The 25,552-nt window shown below is 39.3% G+C and overlaps 1 protein-coding gene across 1 annotated transcript in view; it reads right to left on the bottom strand.

The window, feature by feature from the left end:
* Positions 1-13,671: 13,671 nt before the first annotated feature.
* TPH2 (tryptophan hydroxylase 2) overlaps positions 13,672-25,552 on the bottom strand; it is a 114,776-nt gene continuing 102,895 nt past the window's right edge. Inside the window, exons 10-11 of the mRNA XM_070754759.1 lie at positions 13,959-14,092; positions 13,672-13,846 (exon numbers count right to left, since the gene is read on the bottom strand). Of these exons, the coding sequence (XP_070610860.1) occupies positions 13,672-13,846; positions 13,959-14,092 (309 nt within the window). The remainder of the gene's footprint in view (positions 13,847-13,958; positions 14,093-25,552) is intronic.

The raw sequence follows: 25,552 nt of genomic DNA, 5'->3' as shown, positions 1-25,552 counted from the left end.
TTGCTTTGCTCTCCACACTTCTCTGCACTTATGAGCATCTGGGACAGGGCCCAGTTGTTTCTTCCTCTTGCTCATCTTGGCCTCTGAAAACAGCTGTCTCTCCGCCTGAACATGAATAGATGGGCCGTGCTCTGCATCTGGTTCTGAGACCTCTTGTTCCTCAGGCAATCCCTCCATCTCCTCTGATTCATCTGATTCGAGTGCCATCTTTGCTAGCAGTTGATGAATCACAACAAAAGGGAACATACAAATGATAAATCAGAAGTGTCTTAGGACAGCCTCATATTTTGGATTCCCAAAAGGAATTTGTGGAAGCAAGGAAACTCTGAGAAGATACAAAGAGAAATTGCTCAAGCTGTTCCTGAAAGGAGACAAAGCTTATAGGAAATCATCTTTTGGGACACTACATAATGGGACAAAGGATCAAGTAGATCAGAATGGAGCTCAAATAGTGGAATATCGCCCTTTGTGATATGTAATTTAATGGAACTTAGAAAAGGAATTAGAGACATAGGTTTGGGAAGTACCTATGTGCAGGGAATGCTGGAAGCCAGTATGAAATCGGCTAGTAACTGAAGATTGGAAAACTACTTTTGCATGTTGCTTACTCCAGCGCAATATGCAGTTTGATACAGTGAATTTAAATACCAATGTGCTGTATATGCCCTTCATTCAGGGGGAGTTTTCATTCCTGATCAAATGTACGAGTTTGGGTAATTGATTTAAAGGATTGTTTTTTCTCTAATCCATTATGCCCCACTGAGCAGGAAAAAATGTATTTACTGTGCCTGCAGTGAATCATTGAGAACCTAATAAACGTTATCACTGGACAGTTTTACCACAGGAAATGTTAAATAGTCCCACTGTCAGCTTTATATTGTTGCAGCATTAGTCCTTTTTTGCAAATATTATCCATTGGCTTTGGTATTCAGTGGTACCTCGACATACGAGTTTAATTCGTTCCAGACCCGAGCTTGTAAGTCAATCAACTCGCATCTCGAATGCATGCCTTTAGATTTTGTTTTTCGCGCCAAGATAACTGGAAGCAAGGAGATTCTTGCACCACCTAGTGGAAGCTTGGCTCATATCCCGAATTTGAGCTTGGGTGTCGAACAGAAATTTCGCTCATGTCGCAGCTCGTAACTTGGAATACTCGCATGTGGAGCAGCTCATATCTAGAGGTACTACTGTATTATTATATGAATATTTTAATTGTAGCCCCAAGGATGCAATCTGTTGGCTTTTTGAAATACAAAACGATTTAAGTATTTATGGATTGCAGATTGCCCCAGAAAAGATACAGCTGCACTCTCCCTATCCTTATTTAGGTCATAAAATGTTGCAGTCCTAGTCTGCTCTGGTTCTTCTTCGCTTGAGTTTACCCAGGGTTATTTCTTTGGTTAATTTGCAGCAATTGTTAGGAACCCTCAATTGGGTTCACCCATATTTTTCTTTACCTATACATTTACTCAGACCATTATTTGATTTATTCACTAAAGGAAAACAACCTAGAGATCCCATTGTAGTTTCACCTACAGCACTTACCCCAATTGCACAAATTAATAACATTTTGAGCACTCAATTTGTGGATTATATTCTTCATAAAGATTGTCAGGTAACTCTTTTGATATTCTCTGCTAGTAAGTTGCCTACAGGAGTATTAGCTGTATTAGAATTGCAGAAAGTATATTGTGTTGAATGGCTTTATTTACCCTACCTCATTCTAAAATGCTTTGCCATTTATCCAGGCCATTGCTGAATAATAATTTTGGGACACACTCAAGCTTGCCAAAGAATTGGGACTGATTTAATGAATATTATTTTTCCTCTCCCTAAATCTCATTTTGAATTTTATTTTCATAATAATTTATCTCTTGTGTGCTTTAACTGATTATGTAGGCTGTATTTGCATTTACCTAAAGATCCTCGGTTTGCTTACTTAATGACTTCTTCCTTTCCAGTCTGCCCACTGTTTTCTCCTTCTTCATTGTTACAAGCTCCTACTGTTTTCTCGGATGGAGGACAAATGAGAGGAGCAAATTGCTTACAAGAATCTTCATGATGAAATCTGGAAAATATCTTACATTGCAGTGCAATCTTCATATCAATGCTCAGAATTGTCTGCTGCTGTTTTAGCTTTCCATACCTTTTCTCAACAATCTTTTAATTTAATTTCTGACTCTCATTATGTGCGGCAACTTATTTCTAATCTTCCAGGTGCTTACATTACCTCCAGGATTGACTCCAATTTAATGACTCTGTTTTTAACTTTACAACAACTGCTACAAGATTGGAAACATTTATACTTTGTTTCTCACATACGCAGTCACTTGTCCCTTCCTAGCTTCCTTTCTGAAGGCAATAGACATGCTGATGCTGCTATTCGTATTTTACCCACTTTATTTTCAGATCCTTTTTTGTCACTTTGTTTTCATCAAAATGCTAAGGGGTTGGCACAAGTTTGTCATATTCTACTTAACTAAGCCAAGCAGATTGTTTCATCCTGTCCCTAATGTTCTTGGGCATCAACCTCGGTGGACACAGGAGTTAATCTTTGTGGTTTCACCTCTAATCAACTGTGGCAAATGGATGTTACTCATGTTCCTTCCTTTGCTCAGTAATTTATCCATTGATACTTATTCAGGAGTGGTTTGGGCCACACCTAATGAGGAGAAGCAGCTAATCTGTGGCAGCTCCGACCCTCTGGAATCAGCTCCCTCCAGAGATTAGAACTGCCCCTACCCTCCTTGCCTTTCGTAAACTCCTCAAAACCCACCTCTGTCATCAAGCGTGGGGGAACTGAGACATCTCCCCTTGCCTATGTAGTTTTAGTGCATGATATGACTGTATGTATGTTTTTTATATTGGGGTTCCTTGTTTTTAGATTTTTTAAATGTACAATTGCTATTTTAGATTTTAAATTATTAGATTTGTCAATACATATTGTTCTTTTTCACTGTTGTGAGCCACCCCGAGTCTGCGGAGAGGGGCGGCATACAAATCTAATAAATAATAATACAGTGTTCCCTCGATTTTCGCAGGGGTTATGTTCCAAGACCTCCCGCGAAAGTCGATTTTCGGCAAAGTAGCGGTGTGGAAGTAAAAACACCATTTTTGGCTATGGACAGCCAAAAACTACCCCCACGCACCCTTTTTCAAGGCAGCGCAAGGAGCCGGGCTTGAAATTAGGGCAGGGAGCGACGAAAGTGCGGAGGCCAGCAAAGATTGCTTTGAATGTCGGCTGCCCCCGCCCCCCCAGCGCCTCTGGCCCCCTCGCCGCTACTGCCCGCCCGCCCGATCCACCCCTCTCACCGGCTTTCTTCGGACACGGGTCCTCCTGCAGCAGCGTTGGCGGCTATGGCTTCTCATCCTCCTCATTCGGCCGGTAGCCGCTCTGAGCGCTTTGAGAATGCCTGCCTCGCCCCTCTCACAGTCCCTTAGCTGAGAGCACTTTCGTCCCAGCTATCAGCGAGGGGGCTGCAGGAGAAGTGGGGGCAGGCGTTCTCACAGAGAGGGAGAGGGAGAAAGAGAGAGAGAGCAAGATGGGGGAGAGTGGAAGGTAGAGAGAGAGAGAGAAATGATAGAAAAAGGGAGAAAAAAAAGAAATGAGAAAATGATTGAAGCAGAGAATGACAGGAAAGAAAGAGAAAGAGAGAGAGAAGTGACTCTTGGTATGACGTCATCGGGTGGGAAAAACCGTGGTATAGAAAAAAAATCGCAGAGTATTTTTTAATTAATATTTTTTGAAAAACCGTGGTATAGCGTTTCGCAAAGTTTGAACCCGCGAAAATCGAGGGATCACTGTAATAATAATAATAATAATAATAATAATAATAATAATAATAATAATAATAATAATGTTATTTCTCATCTTTTTTCAGCTATCACAGTCTTGGGCAACCCCTTTTTTTAAAAACCTGATAATGGGCCAGCCTATTCTTCATCAGCCTTTTTTCACTTTTGTACAAACTGGAATACAGTGGAACCCCGACATAAGAGCTGCTCGACTTAAGAGCTACTCGAGATAAGAGCTGGGAGAGGAGAGACATTTTTTTATTTTATTTTATTTATTACTTGGATTTGTATGCCGCCCCTCTCCGCGATACGAGCCGAGAAGAGCCGGGCTGGCTTACTTTCCTTCCTTCCCGCGCTGATGCAGAGCCACTCGAACAAAGCGTCGCGCCCCTCTGATGCTTTCGGCGGCTTCCGAAGCGACGCTGGGCTCTTTTGCCGCCAAAAGCGTCAGGGGGGCGTGACGCTTTGTTCGAGTGGCTCTGCATCAGCGCGGGGAGGAAGGAAAGTAAGCCAGCCCGGCTCTTCTCGGCTCGTATCCCGGCACTTGGTGAGTGGAGAGGCGGTCGCCTCCCCTGCCGCCCCACTCTGGGGGTCCTTGGCTTCTGCTGGGGGTGGGGGGATCCGAACGCTGTTTTGAATTTCACATTCCGAGTGGCCCAAACGCCAAAGGCGAACTTCTGCACCTCAGGAGTTAGCTCGCAAACGGCGCGGCTGTTTTAAAACATCGCTGCCGGCCTGGGGGGGAGAGGGAAAGGGGGGAGAGGGGGGAGAGAAAGAGAGAGGGAGAGAGAGAAAGAGAGAGGGAAAGGGGGGAGAGGGGGGAGAGAAAGAGAGAGGGATAGAAAGAGAGAGAGAGTGAGAGATGCTCAGTGAGCCTTTCTTTGAAGTTGCCTTTCTTTCTTTCTTTCTTTCTCTCTCTCTTTCTTTTTCTCTCTTGCTCTCTTGCTCTTTCATTCTTTTTTCTTTCTCTTTCTTTCTTTCTTTCTTTCTCTTGCTTTCTTTCTTTCTCTTTCTTTCTCTCCTTCCTTCCCTCCTTCCATTTCTTTCATTCTCCCTCTCTATTTTTATTTCTCTTTCATTTTCTTGCTTTCTCTCTTGCTTGCTTTCTTTCTTGCTCTTTTTCTTTCTCTCTTTTACCTTCCCTTCCTCTATTTCTTGCTTTCCTTTTCCTTCCTCCCTTCTTTCCTCCCTCTACAGGATTGGGTGGCAGTGAAGTTACTCTCCCCTTTCATAAGTTTCCTTGCTTCCTTCCTCTGTTCCTGTCCCTTCACCCTTTCTTTCTTTCTTTCTTCCTTTCTTTCTTCCTTCCTTTCTTTCTTTCCTTCCTTCCTTTCCTCCCTCCATTTCTTGCTTTCCTTTTCCTTCCTCCCTTCTTTCCTCTCTCTACAGGATTGGGTGGCAGTGAAGTTGAATAAATAACTACAGTTTAATGAATAAAAATAAAAGTTTGCCATGTTGATTGTTTTGGGTAAAAAGAGGAAGGGAAGGAAAGCTCTCAGCTTATCATCTTATTAATAAGTAAAGTTACATTTATTCTTGCAATGTCTTTTTGCATAATTTAGACTAACTTTGTGAGTTTTTTGAGGGCTGGAACCAATTAAAATTATTTACATTAATTCCTATGGGGAAAAGTCGTTCGAGATAAGAGCTGCTCGACTTAAGAGCGCAGGTCCGGAACGAATTAAACTCGTATCTCGAGGTACCACTGTATTGTTCTTACTCATGATCTCCCCTATAATACCATGGGTCAAGTCATAGGGGAGTGTGCTAATCGGCTCTTCAAGGACTGCCTCCACAAGCAAATAAAAAAGAGGACATTCAAATACAGTGATACCTTGTCTTACGAACTTAATTTGTTCTAGGAGGAGGTTCGTAAGGTGAAAAATTCGTAAGATGAAACAATGTTTTCCATAGGAAACAATGTAAAACTGATTAATGCGTGCAAGCCAAAAAAAAAATCGCAAAAATGGCGCTCCGCTGGGTGCCGCCACCCGGTTGTCACCTTCTCCTGAACGCTGAACTTGGAAGTTCAGCAAAAGTTTGGGTTCAGCGTTCGGGTTCGGGAGAATGCTGAGAAGCGCCGCCACCCGGCTGTCACCTTTGCAGAAGAGCCGTGGAGCTGTCGGCCGGTTGGGAGGCTCAAATGGAAGTGGGGAATCCCAATAGGGAATTCCAGGGGCAGAGCTTTGACGTCACGAAGATGTCCTTCCTGGAGTCCATGTTTTGCTGGCCAAACCCGAACCCGAACTTTTGCCAAACTTCCAGGTTCGGCATTCATGACAGTGGGTTCGTCAGGCAAAAAAAGTTTGTAAGAAGAGGCAAAATAATTCCGAACCCTGGGTTCGTATCTCAAAAAATTCGGATGATAAGGGGTTCGTATCACAAGGTACTACTGTACCTAATTTATTGTGGATGACACAACAGGTTAAAAAAGTATTATTTACCTTAAATCAGTTGAATATTTTCATTTAAAATTTGATTGCTTTTCAGAGACATTTTCAACAGAAAGCAAATTTACCTCCCCATTTAGTATATTATTGGGCATTGCCAGATAAAACATGATTGGAGTCAGTCCCTCTGATAACATGGGGGACAAGGATATGCTGCTGTGCTTGCTCCTACAGGACCTTTGTGGATTGCAGCATATAGCATCTGCCCAGCATCGTGGCATCAGTCCCTGGATCTGATCCCAGAAATGGCAAAGGTGATGCTCCAGATGGCACAGCGACCAATTTTTTTCCCATCATGCCAGTTGTCCAGTGACATGTGGAGATCTGAAGACGTACAGGCATCAAGCAGAACAAAACCCCAAGAACTTATGTGTTGCTACTTTTTCAGTTTTAACTGCAAATTCCTTAGCCATCATGCATTTAATTTTGATTGTCAATAGCTGTCCTTTAGCAACAGCAGCTGTCATCCCACCCAAATATCCACTGGAACAATGAATGAAAGAAAACCTATGGGTGAAACTAGCTAACATGACACAAAATGATGTCATTTGCTTATCGGAAGAGTATGATATGGAAAATGTGCTTTCTACATGTTTAGTCTCTGTTTTCACTCCTTCTGCAGTAATTCAAAACTTTACTGGCTTGAGTGGATTTTTATTAAATGGGAATTTTAATTATGGGACTATATCTAATTGTAAGTTCATTGCTTATTATTTAACCTCTGATGCAGTGGCTTTGGATATCCTGGTGGTAGCAATCCATGCAAAATAACCTGTGCTAAAGTAATTAATTGTACATCTTCAAGTAAAAAACCTCACTGACTTCGCATTTACTCACCTAATTTAAACTGCACTGTGTTTGAGATTTCCTTTAATTTTACCCATATTTGGCTGCTATAAGGATGGTTTTTTACATGTGGTCAAGAAACGTTTAATTATATTCCTGCAGTGTTGCCTCAGCCGGGTGATTCCTGTTTTGCTTTCCAAACAACAAATTCATTTGAGCGGGCACGGAATCAGCTTAGATAGTACTTGTGACTTTGAAATAGTATTACTTAATAAAGTGGAATACGTAGCACTGGCTGTGCTGTTTTTTGCACTCTGGGGCTTTAAGAAGCTTCCCTGAACCAGTTGGAATGCAAAAAACAACACAATGGCAAACTGAAAGTGCATTTTTCTGAACTTCTGGTTTGCTCGTTTGGATATTTTTTTCATATTCCATGTTTCACCTGTGGTCAGTGCGCATGTGTGGGGATAAGGGGGGATTTTGGCAGGAGAAGTGCGGGAGGGTTGCACATGCATGGAGGGAGGGAAGGGGTGTGGGCACATGCACGCATGCTAGCACACCCACACTAAGGATTACCATCACTACTTTAGGATCTTGGTGGGAAAGCCTTTTAGCTTGTTTAACTACAGCTTATTGGAAAGTGTCTTACATTTATTTTAGACATTATTTGTAATATTTTGATTGGGGGGTGCTGCTTTGATCAGTTTCCTCATTTCTTTTTCAACATATGTATTACAGCTTTTTACTCCAAACCCCCTTCTATGTTGCCTCAGGATCAGGTTTATGCCCTGTATCAACAATTGCAGGAATATTCTTCTCCTGATTGTTAAACCCTCCTATATATTGCCAAACAAAATAAACAAGAGTGAAATGTAAATATGGATACCAAGTGGAGCTTATGTGCAGCAAAATGCCTACCTCAAATGGACCTCTCATAGCTACACAATCTCACCCAGTTCACATAGCCAAGATGACACTATCTTTGGCTGGTACAGGATCTCAACTAGGATGTTCTTAAGGATTTGCGGGGAGAATTCACCAATGAAAATGCTATTGCTCTTTTTCTGCCTTTTGCTGCTTGGAAAACTGTATAAAAAACAATAAACACTACAACGGCAGTGAGACATCTTAGCATCCTGCAATGACTGGTCTTTAATTCCATCATTTAAATATCTGCTTTTAAGTGGGTAGAGAAAACAAAGAGAAAATGATAACTTTGGACTATAGTATTGAACTTTTTGCTTAAGATTTATGATAAAATTTAAGAACTTTTGCTGAATAGGATTAAAATTGGGGGTGGTTGTAATTTGACCTTTGATAAGGGTTGAGATAAGGAAAGAAGACTTTAAAAAAAAAAACTGAAATACTACCATAGATGTTTGTGCATCTTCTGTCTTTTTTCTTTTTCTTTGTTTTCTTCTTTGTCTTTATCTTCTTGTCTTGTCTTCTTTGTTTTTTTTAATCTTTTTATTTGCAAATTTTAATAAATTTTAAGTAAATGAAATTTAAAAAAGCAAATATAACCTCTTATCTGAGTTTAGAGATATCATAAATATTTCTAAATACCAAGAGTATCTTTTTTTCTTCAGTTGTGAATTATAGCAAGAAAAGGAGCAAAGGTGTTTGTTGGAACAATTTTATTTGTGGGGTAAAGGGACATGGCATCTGCACCGACAGACTTCTAACATAAGGATAAATAATTAAAGGGATATAAGCTGACTTTTAAAATTCCATATAATTTCATAAAGGCCAATGTTAGATTAATAAATTAGCAGTTTGATCAGCCCTCTTACATCTTCAGAATAAAAATATCCAGGCTTGAATCCAATCCAAATGGTAAAGCATTCCTTTTGGATCATAAATGTATACAATCCCCCACCCACATAACAAACAGATAAATACCCCAAAAAGCCAAAATTCTTGAGGCTGCAAAATGGAAAGCTACATTTATGCAAAGCAGTGGAAAACTACCACTATAATCAAATTGATGCCTTAAAAGGGAAATATATTATCTGCAATAGTCACATTTCTTTGGAACACTGTCTCAATTGATGGCTAACCATTTTTTTTAAGTTAAGGTCTATACTTAATCTTTGAGCAGCACAGTGACAGCTACACCCCATAAAGTAAGCAGATCCATATATCATTCAACTATGGTTATAATCAATTGTGATTAAAATATTTAATAGGATTATTCCAGTTCAACTTCCTCAATTTCTCCTATTCTAAAGTGATTCACCTCACCTGCAATCCATGACTATTTTTCAAACTGTTCTTTAGGCTTTATGCTGCTGCTATCAATGGCAATTGCTTTAATTTTAGTAGTGTTACCACCACACTTGTTTCATTAATATTATTTTATTCAGCTGGTATCCATTATTGAAGAATCTTTATCTTTGGATTGTTTCCAACCAAGGCAACCTAAAATATTTTATAACATTTTAAACATTTTAAACAAAATATTAATATTTGAATTTTAAATAACCAAATGGGCATACAAAAATGGTTTCAAATTACCAAATTAGCAGTTTTCCCATATGTTATGTTTAGGATGATACTTGCTTCTTTGTTACTATCTTTACATTCAGCATATTACACAAAGACTAATTTCTGTAGTTCCATAAATCTCAGTAATTCCAAATTACTCCAAGTTATTCTAAATTATGACTTGAAAGTATTAGTTATTTGGACTTTCTTCCCATAATCATGGTTTGCACAGGTTTGCTTTTATGTCATGTATTACAGTTGCTGTGACAGAAGTAGGACTTCCATTCTTAGAAATTATTTGTGAAGAATCAGAATGCAAGTTTCCATTGGTCAGGGAAAATCTGAACCCTATATGCATAGCAGAAAGACATCTGGGAAACTTCGATATAAAAAGATCCAGCTAATATATCAAGCAATAGACAATGACCCCAGAGTTTTGCAAGCAAGAAGAAACGATGGCATGATTTCCATAGCTAATTTAGAATTACCATTTTTCTCCAGAGATGAATGGAGTTAGTGAATAATTTGTCACATTCAATTGCAAATTAAGATTTGAATTTTTAAAAGCTGTTTGTAATCAGAGCTTGTCTCTGTTTAGAGCTAATCACACATAACACACACAACTATCATCAATTATATCTCTTGATTATGGGATACAGTGAAAAGGAAGTTCCAAACAATACATTATGTATCTGCTAGTTAGTGAAGATTATGTCTGATTAAATGTTCCAGTAAAGCATCATATCTATTGACACATATTAATATATCCTTTAATCTATCAGCCAGCAAAATATGGGATAGGATTACAAGTACCATATATACTTGGAAGTCTATGACAAAGCCCTCAGTTACTTGCAATGTAAACCCCTTGTGGATTCTTCTCAGGCATCTCAAAGGCATGAAGAATTAGCCCAAATATCTATATGACTGAAAAAAAATCTGTAAAATGTTATTAAAATTATGTGTATGCAAAACAAGTGTGTTCTTTATTTTATAATCCACTATATTACCCTATACAGCTTCAGATTTGTTTTTTTAATAATGCTGAATAAACTACCAATCTGTTAAAGTAATGATAAAATTCAGAAAAATGATGAGAGGGCAATAAGAAATAATTATATCATTTTCTATTTCCATATTTTAGTGGCTTTCTATAGGTATAGAAAACAAGTCTATGTTCATTGTGGAAAAATAAAAATATATACTCTATTGTTTTTGGCAAAGATTCCAGCAACTTAAAGAAAATAAAATATATGCAAGGGAAGACATTTAACTGTTATATTTATAGATAACATTATATAAAGATATGGTCCCATGTATCTTGACTATCCAATTCTTGATGACTTCATTGCAAAGCACTGACTGAGTTGATGGGAAGGTCATTTACATGTAAATTATCTCTTGAAGTTAGTCATCAAGTGCTGAATAACTGCCTGAACCAGGCTATTATGGTGTGGATTGCTGACTGCACTGTATGTGGAGTTGCTACTTTACTTATTTCAAGGTAAAGTTATATTTGTTTTTCTTTTCTTAATTTTAGAACTGCTCCAGATTTAGTTCTATCTATGCTGAAGTTCCAACAGCATCCATTGCAACAATGTATCTTTTAGTTTCAGATAGCTCTAGAGGAGATTGCCTTAGTCATGCATGCTTTATCAGTGGGGTCCTTGCTGGTCTCCATGCTTGGTTGTTTTTTTGCTGATATTTCCTCACCAAACTAGGTAAAATCATCAGTGACATTTGGTAATGAAATGTTTGCTAGAAACATCTGCAAAAAAACAACCGAGCTCAGAGAGCATCAAGGTTCCCACAGTTCAACCTTGAGCTACAATTATTCTCTTCTATTGGTGCTTTAACAGTTTCATGATTGGATCTGCTACACTGTGCTCTAATTAAATTGCCTTCAAAGGATACACAGAAAATGCAATCTGGTTCAGAATGTGCCAGTTTAGTCAGAAAGGGTTACTAACTAACTAATTTTATTAAAAGATATAACCTTTTATGAGCTGCAGTTCACTTCATCATCTGAGTGCCTAGACTGTTTTAGTATTTAATTTGGTGGGACAGAAAAGGAGAAAAAGGTCAGTTGTGCAGATTCAGATTACATATTATTATTAATAACTTATCAATTAACAATTGTAATGTCTTTAAACCTAAAGTGTTGGTGAGTAAGCCGATTTTCTGAAATTGCCTGAAACTTTACAATATACATGTGTTCAACAATTTCTTACTCAGTGGTGGAAATAGGGTGTATTAATTTGGATTGCTATTAAATATCATGGGAGGTTAATAATACTTTCTCTTAGCTTTGAGTCTGAATTGCAAACTTGTGTCATTAATTCTTGTGAGCAAGAATTGTCTTAGAAGGGCAGTTTGGTAAATATTGCATTGAAGGAAGACTAAATAAAGGCACCTATAAACTTGTCTGATTACTTTTGGGGCCATGATGGTATTGTTGGGGGGAAATAGACATCTGTATCTGGCATCATTGTTTCTTACTGCTTGTACTAATCTACTTCAGGTTAGGTGATTATGCTGACTCTGTAAACCACTTAGAGAAGGCTGTAAAGGACTATAAAGCTGTATATAAGTTTAAGTGCTATTGCTATTACATATTTGCAAGTATGGGTCTGCCAATCAGATTGCCGAGAAAATATACTGTTTAGGCATGCGTGTTTGTGTATATTTATGTCTGGGTGAACACCTGGTGACTGCCTGAAGTTTTCTTAGCAAGTTATTTTGGAAATGGTTTGCTATTGCCTGCTTCCTAGATTGAGAGTAACTTGCTGATTTCATTCTTAAGGCAGGGCTAAAACTTCAGTCTCTCAGTTTCTAGTCTTATGCCTCAAACAGTAGAATAAGCTGATTCTCACAATGGGTATAGATTATTAATAATGTGTTTGAGTGACTTAAACTGTGAGTTGTAGGTGACAATCAGTAGTATTCTGTTATGCTATTTCTATATTCTGTTTTTTAACAGGTCCTCTCTGGGAATGGAACTGGTTCTATTGATTTGTCTATTGGTCTCATATGATGAGTAGTTCAGTTTCCTGATGCTTAGTTTAAATTCATCAGTTGAGTGTCTCTCTCAAGTAGGTCCAAAATGTGGATAGAGTAGATCATTGAGTTTTGATATAGATGATAGATGTGATATGTTCTAGATGGAAGCTGAAACGTGGCTATGCAGGGCAATATGTAATTTTTCTGTCAAAATAATGTTTATATGTTTGTTGTTAAGTTTTACTGAGACATGAAAGAAGCTAATTTGTTCTGTATGTGGCTCCAAACTGAGGTTGATAGAAGAGAAGAAGTTGTGAGGAATGATAGAGATTCATTTCCATGAGTCCAGATAATAAAAATGGATTAGTGCAAAGATACCCAGCCTTATGGCTGGATGTGATATTTTAGTATCAGTGATGATATTGTCTTTGGCTTAAAGTCCATGACTGGGCAGAATGTTGGTCTATAACATCTCAACAGGTACGGTGGCTAAAAATATATTGTTTATAAAAGTGTTAGAAAACGTGTTACCAGACCCTACAAGAAGTAAAACATGGCTGTGCTCCTAAAATGCCTACTTAGCAGAAAGAAATACAAGACAACTGCATAGAAAGATGTGCTTCAGACCACATTATTTTTCAGGACAAATCTATAGTTTCAGGTAGAAACACAACTCTCTAAACAGAGTTGCCTATTTTCTAAGACCATCATCTTGCGGGGTTTTCAAAAAAATATTTGGCTTTATTTATTACTATCTTCAGGAAATTAGTGATTTTATTTTGAAAAGGAGAGGATTTTCTTTAAAAATATATAATACTTACTAAAGTTTAACTTTACATGTATGATTGACTGGTGATATTTTGCCTTTAATTGTTCTTTTGTGATATGACAGCAAATTCTCTTTGTAACACTGTAAATATGGAAAGGAAGCTTTTTTGAAATTTATGCAAGCTGATAAAAAAGACTGTAATCCTCTTCCTTAAATATTTGTAGGTTAGTATGGGTATATTTCAAGTTACATGTAAGTAGAAGAGAACACAGAGCAAAATGTGGTAGCCATGCATTAGAAAAGAAATAGACAATGCTAAAATGCCCATTGTAGCTTATAATGGTGTTACAGCATCTACCTATTCAAAGCCACATCACTAAGAAATCAGATACCCAAATATCTATTCATTTTGCTTAAAGCATCACACACTGTGTTTAGGTCACTTCGGAGATCCTGGACAACATTTTCAATGCTTCTGGTGTCTTTCAGAATTTCAATGCTCTGAGTGTAGGGGTTGAAATAAACAGAAAAGGGACGATTGATTGATTTTGCAAAGTCCCTGAAATAAAAAGATTGTTTAAAAAGAATTACATTAACTCTTATTTCTGCACTTACAGATAACAGCAAATTCAATCTGGGCTTTGTTTTTAAGGATCATGGAAACAACTTGCCTCATCTTTTCTTTGGCTTCTTCAAAACTTTCCGAGACAAAGTAAGCTTCCTGGAAAGTTGTGATAAGGCATTCTTGCAAACAGGTTGTCTTTGGATCAAATGTTTTCACATTGGCTTTATCAGACAAAGCATGCTGCAAAATACACCACATCAAATATTAAATTACATGTGCCCAAACTTTATAGCAAAGAATGCTCTCCACCTCTTATGATTCATCTATAATTATTTTTTTCAGAATGAATGTGATGTGCATCTTAAACTTGTCAATCTATTATCTATTAAGATTCCTTTCCCCTCAAGTAATTACACCATCAAGAATATAATGCTAGAAACAGTAAGAATATAATAGTTTTAGTTTATATATGAAAATAACTTAAATCATCATACCTGAAACAAAAATTATTTTATTAATAAATACTTCAAGTATTCCCATACTACAGCTAATATTAAGAATTATTCAAAAGCAGAAGCAATATATGGATATTTACCCATATTACACATTCATAAAAATTACTATATATTTCACCTACCATATCAAATAACACCAGTTTGTTTCAGACTTGAAAAGATCTAAATAAATACAATAAAATCCTTTATGGCTTAACTCCTGGAATTCTTCTGGATTGTAAGTAGAATCTGTTCTGTCCTAGCGATGACACGCCCTCCAAGAAATAGACATACACACACTGATTTTACAACACTTAAGCATTTATTCCTTACATTTTCTGAGTAGTGAAGTCTGGTTATTAAAAGCTCAGGAAATCAGAAAAATAAGTGTGTTCGGTGCCAGCTGCTAATTAGCATCTCAACAACGGGCCAGAGTCCAAGCATAAACCAAAACAAACAGATCATTTCTTTGATCACACATATCTCCTTCACAGACTTATTATGAGTTGGCAGGAAGCCCGGATATAATTAGTCCAAATTGCCAGTTGGTAAATCATCATTAAAACAATAATGTCCAAGAGAGAAGTCCAAGTGAACAACTGGAACAAACAAAAGCTGACTTCTGCACTGAATCATGATGTGACTAAGCCTTATATAGTCTAAGGGCATGGCCAATTGTTACACAGATCTATTCACGCAGAGACCTCCTCTTGCTTAACCATTCTTGCCCTCTAGCAGATCTGTGTGGCCTAGTATCAAGAAGAAGCTCCTCTTTTTCTCCTGAGTCATTCATGTGCACCTTAGGAGGTGCAGAAGGCCCTGGTTGGCTTTCAGCCTCTGACACCACATCGTCTCCGACCTCCTCACTCTCAGATTTGGGTGCCCATCTAGGTTTTTTAAGGAGTACATTGAGAGTTACCTCCTAGTGAGATGCTTCATAGTACATTGCATGCATTTTATGTTATCCCGTTTATTTAATGGATTTCTTTTCCTTAAGAAATGGCACCCTCACAGCTTTTCAAAGGGCAGTGAAGGTAGAGCTTTTCTATAAACCTTTTGATTATTGATGAATAAAGAAGTCATTCTCGATGCCATATTTTGTTTTTAGTTTGTTTTGATGGATTATATATTATTGTAAACCACCAGAGGTCTGCACAAAGCCAACAGTTAGGAAATATCAAAAATCAAGTTTTTTTCTCTTTCCTTCCAACAATCTTTGATCTGTCTTTTGACTGTGGAAAAGCCCTCTGGGTAAATAGGATAAAGCATCCATATGTTTTTCTTCTTCCAATTTAAGATTACTATTAGACAATGTTTTGTTTGTACAAAGCCCAAGGTTCAATTCCTGCCACTTCATACTAAGCTGGGAAAGAGTTCAGTTAGATATTCTAGAGAACTGGTATCAGTGTAAATACCAATATCAGAGTTAAATGGATCAAGATTAAAGATAAAATTATGCAAAAGTGAAATTGCCATTTCTGGTGCCATACATTTTATAAATTGAAATTTGGAGGGGTACATATTTTGCACCAGTGATAGATGTATCATGATGCTACAAATTACAGAATTATCACTTGAATAGAACAGGCAAACATCTAAATTAATGATTAACTAATAATTTAAAGACATCTTAAGAAAGATGTTAGGGACATGGGGGAAAAGTGTTTTATTAAGAGGCATTTCTGCCCAGCAGTATGAAGCAATATGCAATAAATTTTGCACTGTCTGCAACTCTTTTCAAAAGCTGCATCTCTTCCTAGAATCACATGGCAACCTTGCAGAATTCAGGCACATGATTCTGAGAAAAGACGTGTCTTTAAAATACAGTAATACCTTGTCTAATGAACTTAATTGGTGCCGGGAGGAGGTTCATAAGGTGAAAAGTTCGTAAGACGAAACATTGTTTCCCATAGGAATCAATGGGAAAGTGATTAATGCGTGCAAGCCGGCTGCCACCACCGAAGGAGGCTTGAGCCTCCCGATCCTCCCTGCCCCTTTGCCATACATATCATCCTGGGTGAAGCGCTGGGGGGAGGGAGTCAGGAAGGTCCTCCTGCTCCCCCTTCAGCCAAAAACACAAAGGCGGTCTGCCGCCGCCCGCGGAGCAATGGGAAGCTGAAGCTGCCGGTGGTTTGAGCCTCCCTTTGCTGCATGCTGCTTCGCTCTGCCTGTGGTGCTGGGCGAAGTGCTGGGGGGAGGGAGTTAGGAAGGTTCTCCTGCTCCCCCCCCCCAGCCAAACACACACTGCTGCCCACGGGGCAATGAGAAGCTGAAGCAGGTGGCGATTTGAGCTTCCCATTCCTCCACGCCGCTTCTTCCTCCTGGCTCAAGTGGACGGTGGCAGACTGGCTTTGTGTTTTTGGCTGGGGGGGGGAGAAGTAAGACCTTCCTAACTCCCTCCCCCCCAGCCAAAAACCCAAAGCCTGTCTGCAGCCTCCACGTTTTTCTTTCGGCTTTGGGCTGGACAGGAGGAGCTAAGCAGCCGGAGACTTTGCCAGCCCGCCCTGCTGCTTGCTTTCCTGGGATGATGCAAATACCACCATCGGGAGCGTCCGACTCAGGGCTGGCCGCGCCCGACGCAGCAGGGAACATCAGCGCGGGAGGCAGGAGAGGACCGGGCAACCGGAGCAGCAGCGCCGCTTCCGTCACCGCCACGCCTGGCTCGGCTTCCCTGGCCACCGCAGGCACCATGCGCTGCGATCTTCCGGGAATTGTGGAATTCTTCTAAGTACTGCATCATTGCAACACAAGAATAGTCTTGAAAAGTAAATGGATTTGGGGATGTGAACTGATGACTTATTTTTCATTGCCCCAAACATAAATATGCATGCAGGCATCTACAATTAATCCAGCATTAAGATAATCCAGCATTAAGATCATAAAAAGAATGATAAAATAGATTCAATTAATTAGCGTAAGTGCTTAAACAGGAGCAATAATTCCAGACAACACTCGTTCACTCTATAGCGTGTGTCACATATCTCCAGCCAAACTTAATGTTGTTTTCTATCCAGGCATTTTACAAGAAATGCTTGTAAAATATGGAACTTAGCCACAAAAAAGTCTTGGTTATAATTTTCTTAAGACAACAAAAGAAAAAGAGATAGCCAAATGCCAAAAATATTTATATAACTGAACATTTGTTTGAAATCAAATTTAGATAAGGCAAAGATATCCCAATGTTATAAGCATCAGTCACTCACAGCAGGTGCCTGTTTGTTAGTTTTCAAGTAAATTACATCTCCAGAAAAGCAATTTTATTTTCATTTATAGGAAAAGTTTTCAGATATCTGTGGTACTACCTGAGCATGTATCCTACAACAGAAATTCCAAAAAATGGAGATACATTCCTAAAAAAACAGAAAAGCTGAGAGGCAATTTCGAAGCAAAATTCTGCTAGAAACTGTTTTGAGGATTGCTTTTCAAACATTGAACCTAACTGGATCGAGGATCTCTATAATGAGCTTAATCTTCCTGTTATTCCTCATACAACAGGAGTTACCTCTTCAAAATACAATGCAGTAATTTTAAAAAGTCAAGGGGAAGCTATGCTGTGTTTTATCTACCAATGGAAAGATCTCAGATAAAAAGGAATGATTCTGAATTACACTTGAGAATTTACTGTTGCTCTAGGAGTTCAAGTAAATCATGCAAAATCAAGGGTAGGTTTAGTCAAGCTCAGAGAGCACCAACAGAGTCTCCAAGCGTTCAACCCTGAGCTATATATGTCTTCTTCAGTTGACAAGTTAAATCAGTTTAACTTAACAGTTAAATCAGTTAAATCATACTTTACACAGAAAAAAAATCTACCTCTGTATTCACTTATGCCACTCTTTGAGTTGTGGGTTGTGATCTGGGTATCTAACAAAATGCATTTTAGGGTCTGCTTTGAAAAAATGTACTTTCACATCAGTTTTTTAAGACCCATTTTCCTTGGCTGTGGGATCCCACTTATTAAACTTACTCTTCAACTAAGAGAGCCTATAACTCAGCCTCTTTTGTCTTTAGGGTATTTTAAAGAGAAAAAAAGAGGCTAGATTATAGGCTCTCTATCATCCCTAGATGAGCCAGAACCTTTCAGGTAAGTCCTATACATAGAAAATAATTTTTGATTTGTAAAGCTCATCAGACAATTAAAAAGCCCTTGTATAAAGAACAGCCTATAGAAACATCAACAACTTTAAGTAATAGCCCAATTAGCAGCATAAGCAAGGATAATAAAAAGACCACCCAGTTCAACATTCTATTATTAAAGATGAAAAAAATAAAAAATTAGCATCAGTTCAAATTACATCATCAAATCATAGCTAATATGGGAAAAATAAATGTAACAAATATCTAATGGTTTATTTTGCCAGATTCATGTTTACCTCTTTTAAGTTATATTTCTAAAAATGTGTGAGTAGCGCTGAAAATGCCTTTTATGACATATCTATAAACTATGTTTGAATGTAAGTGAATGTAAGTATTGTAAGAAATATAAAGAATGCGTCCAATTCATAGTTTTTAAGATTACACAAACCAAAATGAGTCCAAATAATTTAGTTTTTAAGGTAAAAACCAACATATCCTTAAGTGGTATGTATCCATAATTGGATAGTTGACCAGCAAATGTCTCATCTTCTTAAACACTATGATTTAAGATAAATATTCAAATGGCAATGTAGATAAAGATTCTTAATGAGTGTCTTCATTTTTAAATTGAGAAGAGGAGAAAACTGCTATTTTACTTTAAAAACAAAAAGTCTAATTGAAAATGGATTGAAAATGAATAAAGTTTTAAATAGAGAAAGGGGACACTGATTTCTTTTAAAAAAATATTTTTTTCTTATTAAAGTGCCTTTGAAAATAGCAAAATTAATAAGGCTTGTTGACCAAATCTTTGTGGGAATGCTGGTTGTTACTTATTAAATCAAGAACATAAGGATAATATGAGCTAAGCAGTGAGATAGTAACTATGGAGAGCTAATTGGAACTAAAGTGTTAAAGATGGTAAAATAGGGGGGAATAGAAGCCAGCCTTTTACTTTCACTGTAGTAATTGGCATATTTTCACTTCCTCACAACAGCAATCACAAGAAAATCTGCTGAACTGGCAGACAGAGGCAGAAGTTCACTAGAACAGCTTACAGATAAGGGCATTTCACCAGATTTATTGCAGAAAAAGTTTGAAGCATTTGGCAAAAAGATGAGTTCAACAGTTAAAAAGGCAATAGAAGAAGAATTTGCAGGAATTAAAAAAGATGTCAAGAAGACAAAAGAATCTATGGTGCAACTGGGTGCAGACTAAAAACAATAATTATAAAGTAGAAGTTTCATTCCTACAGGGAGATGAGATTTGATGTTAACAAGAAACTAATGGCCAATATTTTTATTGAGTAATAAGTATAACATAGTTGTTATTATAATATAATTATTATAGTTATCATAATTAAACTTTACCATGATATGGGCTGAGAGGTTGAAGATAGTGTTAAATCACAACTCCGGAGGTTGGTCAAACAGTATGCATTTATTGTAGCAAATAAGACAGGAAACGATCACCAGCAGATATCTTCCGAATGAGGGCAACGGCTAGCCCGTTGCCCTATTTATACTCTTAAAAACAGCGGGCTTTTCCCAACAAACAGTTATTTAACTTTCACGGCTATTTTCCAAATAGCCGCGTCTTAACCAATCACTGAATTTCTTACAATATTTTTAAAGAACACAACACCCCTCCCTTTTTAGAAAAAACTATGGCTACGTGTTAATCCACGTCACGTAGTCCTGCAAGCAGATTGGCGGTTTCACCGATCTCTGGGACCTGCGCAGTTCATTTTCTTGGGAGCTGCCTGCCTGGACGGCCGGCACTGGTATTGCTCCGCTAAGGCTAGTTTCTGACGGGCCTGGTTGCGATGTTGCAATTGGATCTTCGCCGACCTCCAGGGGCAACAGGCAGCCATCGCTGGAGTCCTGAACTGGTCCCAGTAAGTCCTCTGTTGACTTTTCTATAGTGGGTAAAATGTCTGTGTTAGCTTTAATCCGCTTGCGTAGTTGGTCAATATGACGGTGCCAACTACGCCCATCTGCTAACACAATTAAATACGTTTTTAAACCCGTTTTTTCTAATATTGTTCCTTCTTTCCACTTATCATTTGAATCATAGTCTTTAGCGTAAATTAAGTCCCCGTTATTAAATTGTCTATCGGTTTGTATTTTAAGTTCTTTTTGTTCGTTTTGGTAATTTGGATGAATTCGGTCTAATTTAGAACGAAGGTTCCTGCCCATTAACAATTCTGCTGGGCTCTTGTGCGTTGAAGCTGATGGTGTTATATGTTGGATGGTTAAAAATTCATCAATTTGTGGTTGCTAATCTCCTAGTGGTGCTTTGCATAATGCTTCCTTTGTGGATCTAACCATTCGTTCTACTTGTCCATTAGCTTGAGGAAAATGAGGGGGAGTGAGCACATGTTTTATGCCTTGGTCTGCAAAAAATAACTCCATTTGTCGAGCTGTCAGTTGAGGCCCATTATCAGAAACCACAATATCCGGAATGCCATGTGTGGCAAACATTTTCCTTAAGGCCTTTATAGTTGCACTGGTAGTAGTAGATGCCATGAGTTCAATTTCCAACCATTTAGAATATGCATCTACGACTAATAAGAAAGATTGGCCCCTGATTGGTCCTGCAAAGTCAATATGTATCCTGGACCAGGGCCCTCTTGGTGTTGGCCACTCTGATGGTGTGGCTTTTGGTGGGTTGGGTCTTGATTTTTGGCAGGGTACACAACCACCCACCCACAACTCTATGTCCTTGTCCAGTCCAGGCCACCAGAGATGACTCCTGGCTATTGTTTTCATTTTGACTATTCCTGGGTGTCCTATATGCAATAGTTGCAAGGCTCAATTCTGCAATGCTTTTGGAATTACAACTCTGTCCCCCCATAAAATACAATCCTTTAATACATTGAGTTCAAGTTGCCTATTTCTATATGGCTGAAATTGTGCTGTTTGTTGTTCAATTGGCCAACCTTTCAATACCCATTGTTTAATGTTTTTTAAAATTGGATCTTTTTGTGTTTGTTCAGCTATCTCTGATGCTGTCAATAGGGCTTGCTTATTTGTCTCAATTAATAAAATACTAGAGGCTGGAGCAGGATCAATGACTAATTCTTTTAGTGGGCACCTACTTAGTGCATCGGCGTTCCCTATGTCCTTCCCCCCCCCCTGTGGATTAAGGTATAATTATAACCGGCTAAAAAAATAGCCCATCTAGTCATGCGAGGGGAAAGAAAGGCGGGAGTTTGTTTGTTTCCCGCCAAAATACCGAGGAGAGGCTTGTGGTCTGTAACCAAAGTAAAAGAGCGACCACAGAGGTAATAATGAAAACGTTTGACTCCTGCCACAGCTGCTAATGCCTCCTTATCAAGTTGGGCATAATTTCTCTCTGCTGAAGAGAGGGTTTTAGAATAATAGGCAATCGGGGCTTCAGTGCCATCCGGGAAATTATGACTAAGAACGGCTCCTATGCCGAAGGGTGACGCATCGCATGTTAATGTTAAGGGCATGGCGATATTATATTGAACTAAGACACTCTTTGAAGAAAGTAAAGTTTTTACTGCAAGAAAAGCGGCATGTTCTGTCTGTCCCCACGTCCAGGCAGAGTCCTTCTTTAGAAGATTATAGAGCGGTTCTGCCACCGTCGCTTTCTGTTTAAGAAAGGCGGAATAAAAGTTAAGGAGTCCAAGGAAAGCCTGCAAGTCCGTCTTATTGGAGGGGGTTGGGGCGTTTTTTATGGCCTCAACTTTATCATTAGTGGGGTGAATTCCAAATCTGTCTATGTTAAAACCTAAAAATTGAACGTTGGGGACTGCCCAGGAGCATTTGTCTGCCTTCAAATGGAGCCCTGTCTCTTTAAATTTTGTTAAAACACTTCTGATTCTGTCCCAGAGTTCTGGTTTTGATGTGGCCGAAATTAATACGTCATCGAAATATGGGATGACCCCAGGAATGTTATTTAAAATTTGTTCCATGAGGCCTTGAAAAAATGCCAGGGGCAGTAGAAACTCCGAACTGGAGTCTTGAGCATTTAAAGGCGCCCCTGTGAGTAACAATTGTTTGGGCTTCTGCGGTGTTCTGATCGACGGGGAGTTGCTGGTATGCCTGAGCAAGGTCCAACTTCGCAAAGATTGTCCCTTTTCCTAAAGTGTGGAGGAGTTGTTGCACAACTGGTATTGGATAAGCATTGTGTTGTAATGCTTTATTAATTGTGGCTTTATAGTCTGCACAAATTCTAATCGAGCCGTCTGGTTTAATAGGGGTAACTATAGGTGTTTCCCATTTAGCGTGATCCATTGGGATCAAAATTCCCTGGGCTATTAATTTATCCAATTGTTCGTCTACTTTAGGCAAAAGTGGAATGGGAATTCGGCGGGGTTTTAATCGAATAGGAGAAACGTTTGGATCCAGATTAAAAGAAATAGGGCTGCCGGTGTATCTACCTAATTCGCTAGAAAAAACTTCAGGAAATTCTTTCAATAAGTCATTTGGGTCAAAAGAATCACATACATTATTTACGCCTGAGATTTCGATGCCCAAAGGTTTTAACCATTTAAGTCCCAGTAATGTGTGTCTAGGGCCATCGACCACAATCAGAGGTAAAAGACCTCGAAATTTTTTAAACAAAATTGGTACATTTACGCTTCCTAACACTGGAATTTTCCGACCTTGAAAATCACTCAAACCCAGATCCCAAGGTTCTAAATCGGTTTTTTCCACACGGGGTAAATACAATTTAAGTTTTTGCCAAGGCATAATGGAATGTCTCGAGCCCGTGTCCAGCTCCATTTCACAGGGAAAACCGTTTAGGGAAAGAGAGACAATTAGTTTGTTTTCCGCGGCGGGAGAATTGAAGTTTACGGAAGAGGGGCAATTACCTCTTTGGCTGAAAGAGTGGGAGTCGTCGGCTGGACGGGAAATGTTGCGAGAAAACGGTGGTTGTCTATTTCTTGGTGCAGAAAAAAATCTTGAGTTTTGTGGGTTAGCTGGAATGGGGGTGACGGCTCGGCAGACCTCTGCGATGTGGCCACGACACTGGCAACGGCGACAGTAGGCATCCTTGAAGTGGCAGCGGTAGCGTGGATGGTTCCCGTTGCAGCTGGCGCACTTGTCCTAGCGGGGTGCCTCTTTGGTGTCGCGGTCAGATGGCCTGCGGATTTGAAGACAGGTGTCATCTGCTGTGGTGGATTCCAGATGTTTGTCATCGTCTGGGCAGGTGTGCCAGTCGGCGTCATCTGGAATGTGATGGACGGTCGGCGTTGTGCATTTAATTTCAGCTACAGAAGTTTCTGAGATCTCGGAAGCTTTTGCAGCTTTAAGAATGTCTTGGAGTGAAGCGTCTTCGTCCACTAGACATTTCTTCTGTAGCGTGATGTTGGTTAACCCGAAGATGAGGCGGTCAACCAGTTGTTCCTCAGGATCCTTATACCTGCATTTCGGAAGAAGGGTGCGGAGACGGGTGATGAAATCGTTGGTTGATTCCCCATCCGCTTGCCGCATCTGGGCGAATTGGTGATGGTGTACACGAACGGGAGTCGTAGGTTAGTAATGTGCAGCGAGTTTTGTTTGGAGGGTTGACCATGCGACAGTTTCCAACGTGTCTGGGTCAACGAGAGTGGAAGCCAAGCTGTAGATTTCTGGACCACAGTAACTCAAAAATATGGCTTTCTTCCTTTCGTCTTCTGCGTCGTGCAGATTGCTCGCTTTGAGGAAAAGTCTGAATTTGGACATATATGAAGTCCACGATTCCGACTCGGAATTGAAGAGAGGCGGTGGTGGGGCCATGGCCGAGTTCATGGCTGTGTTTGCGGGAGTTCGACCTCCTCGTCGCCACTGTTAAATCACGACTCCGGAGGTTGGTCAAACAGTATGCATTTATTGTAGCAAATAAGACAGGAAACAATCACCAGCAGATATATTCCGAATGAGGGCAACGGCTAGCCCGTTGCCCTATTTATACTCTTAAAAACGGCGGGCTTTTCCCAACAAACAGTTATTTAACTTTCGCGGCTATTTTCCAAATAGCCGCGTCTTAACCAATCACTGAATTTCTTACAATATTTTTAAAGAACACAACAGATAGTATTATAGAATTTTATTCATGAAGATCAATGCAAGTTTAAAAAAAAGAATATGAGATTTAGGGTTTTCAACATTAGTCTAGATTAGGGATGTCAAATTTGCAGGGTTGGCATGGAAAAACGAAAGGATCAGCCTATGGTACCTCTGCAAGCCAAAACAGGCCATGTGCACCCCCGGTAGCCCATTTTTGGTCTAAAGAGTGCTGCAGGATGCTGAGGAGCCTGAAAATGGGCCACACAGGGGCCTCACAGAACCTCGATGCAGCCAATTTTCGGCTGGGAGTGTGCTGCAGGAGGACATGGAAGCCAAAAATTTATTTATTTATTTATTTGTTTGTTTGTTTGTTTGTTTGTTTGTTTATTAGATTTGTATGCTGCCCCTCTCCCTAGACTTGGGGCGGCTCACAGCAACAATAAAACAATGTATGACAAATCTAATAATTTAAAAACACTAAAAACCCCATTATTAAAAACAAACATACACACAAACATACCATGCATAAACTGTATAGGCCCAGGGGGGGTGTCTCAATTCCCCCATGCCTGACGGCAGAGGTGGGTTTTAAAGAGTTTACGAAAGGCAAGGAAGGTGGGGGCGGTTCTAATCTCTGGGGGGAGCTGGTTCCAGAGGGTCGGGGCCGCCACACAGAAGGCTTTTCCCCTGGGTCCCACCAGAGGACATTGTTCCGTTGACGGGGCCCGGAGAAGGCCAACTCTATGGACCTAACCGGTCACTGGGATTCGTGAGGCAGAAAGCAGTCCTGGAGATATTCTGGTCCGATGCCATGAAGGGCTTTATAGGTCATAGCCAACACTGAATTGTGACCGGAAACTGATCAGCAACCAATGCAGACTATGGAGTGTTGGTTTGTGCCTTTTTTCCTTGTTTTTCCTTGTTTTCTATCTTAATTTTTTAATTTGCTTTCTTTTTCTCTTTTTTCATTACTTTGTATTAATTTGAATACATTTTTACATTTTTTTAAATTTCAGGAAAAGTTGTATTAAGAAACCAATACCTTGTACGTATGCACTGCTGATAATTGGCACAACAGAGATATCAAACATTTCAAGAATCCATATTCTGCA

The sequence above is a fragment of the Erythrolamprus reginae genome, chromosome 6 (assembly GCF_031021105.1).
Source record: "Erythrolamprus reginae isolate rEryReg1 chromosome 6, rEryReg1.hap1, whole genome shotgun sequence".
NCBI classification, from domain to species: domain Eukaryota; kingdom Metazoa; phylum Chordata; class Lepidosauria; order Squamata; family Dipsadidae; genus Erythrolamprus; species Erythrolamprus reginae.
Note: the sequence above shows the minus strand (reverse complement) of the source record. Positions and strands in the feature narration are given on the sequence as shown.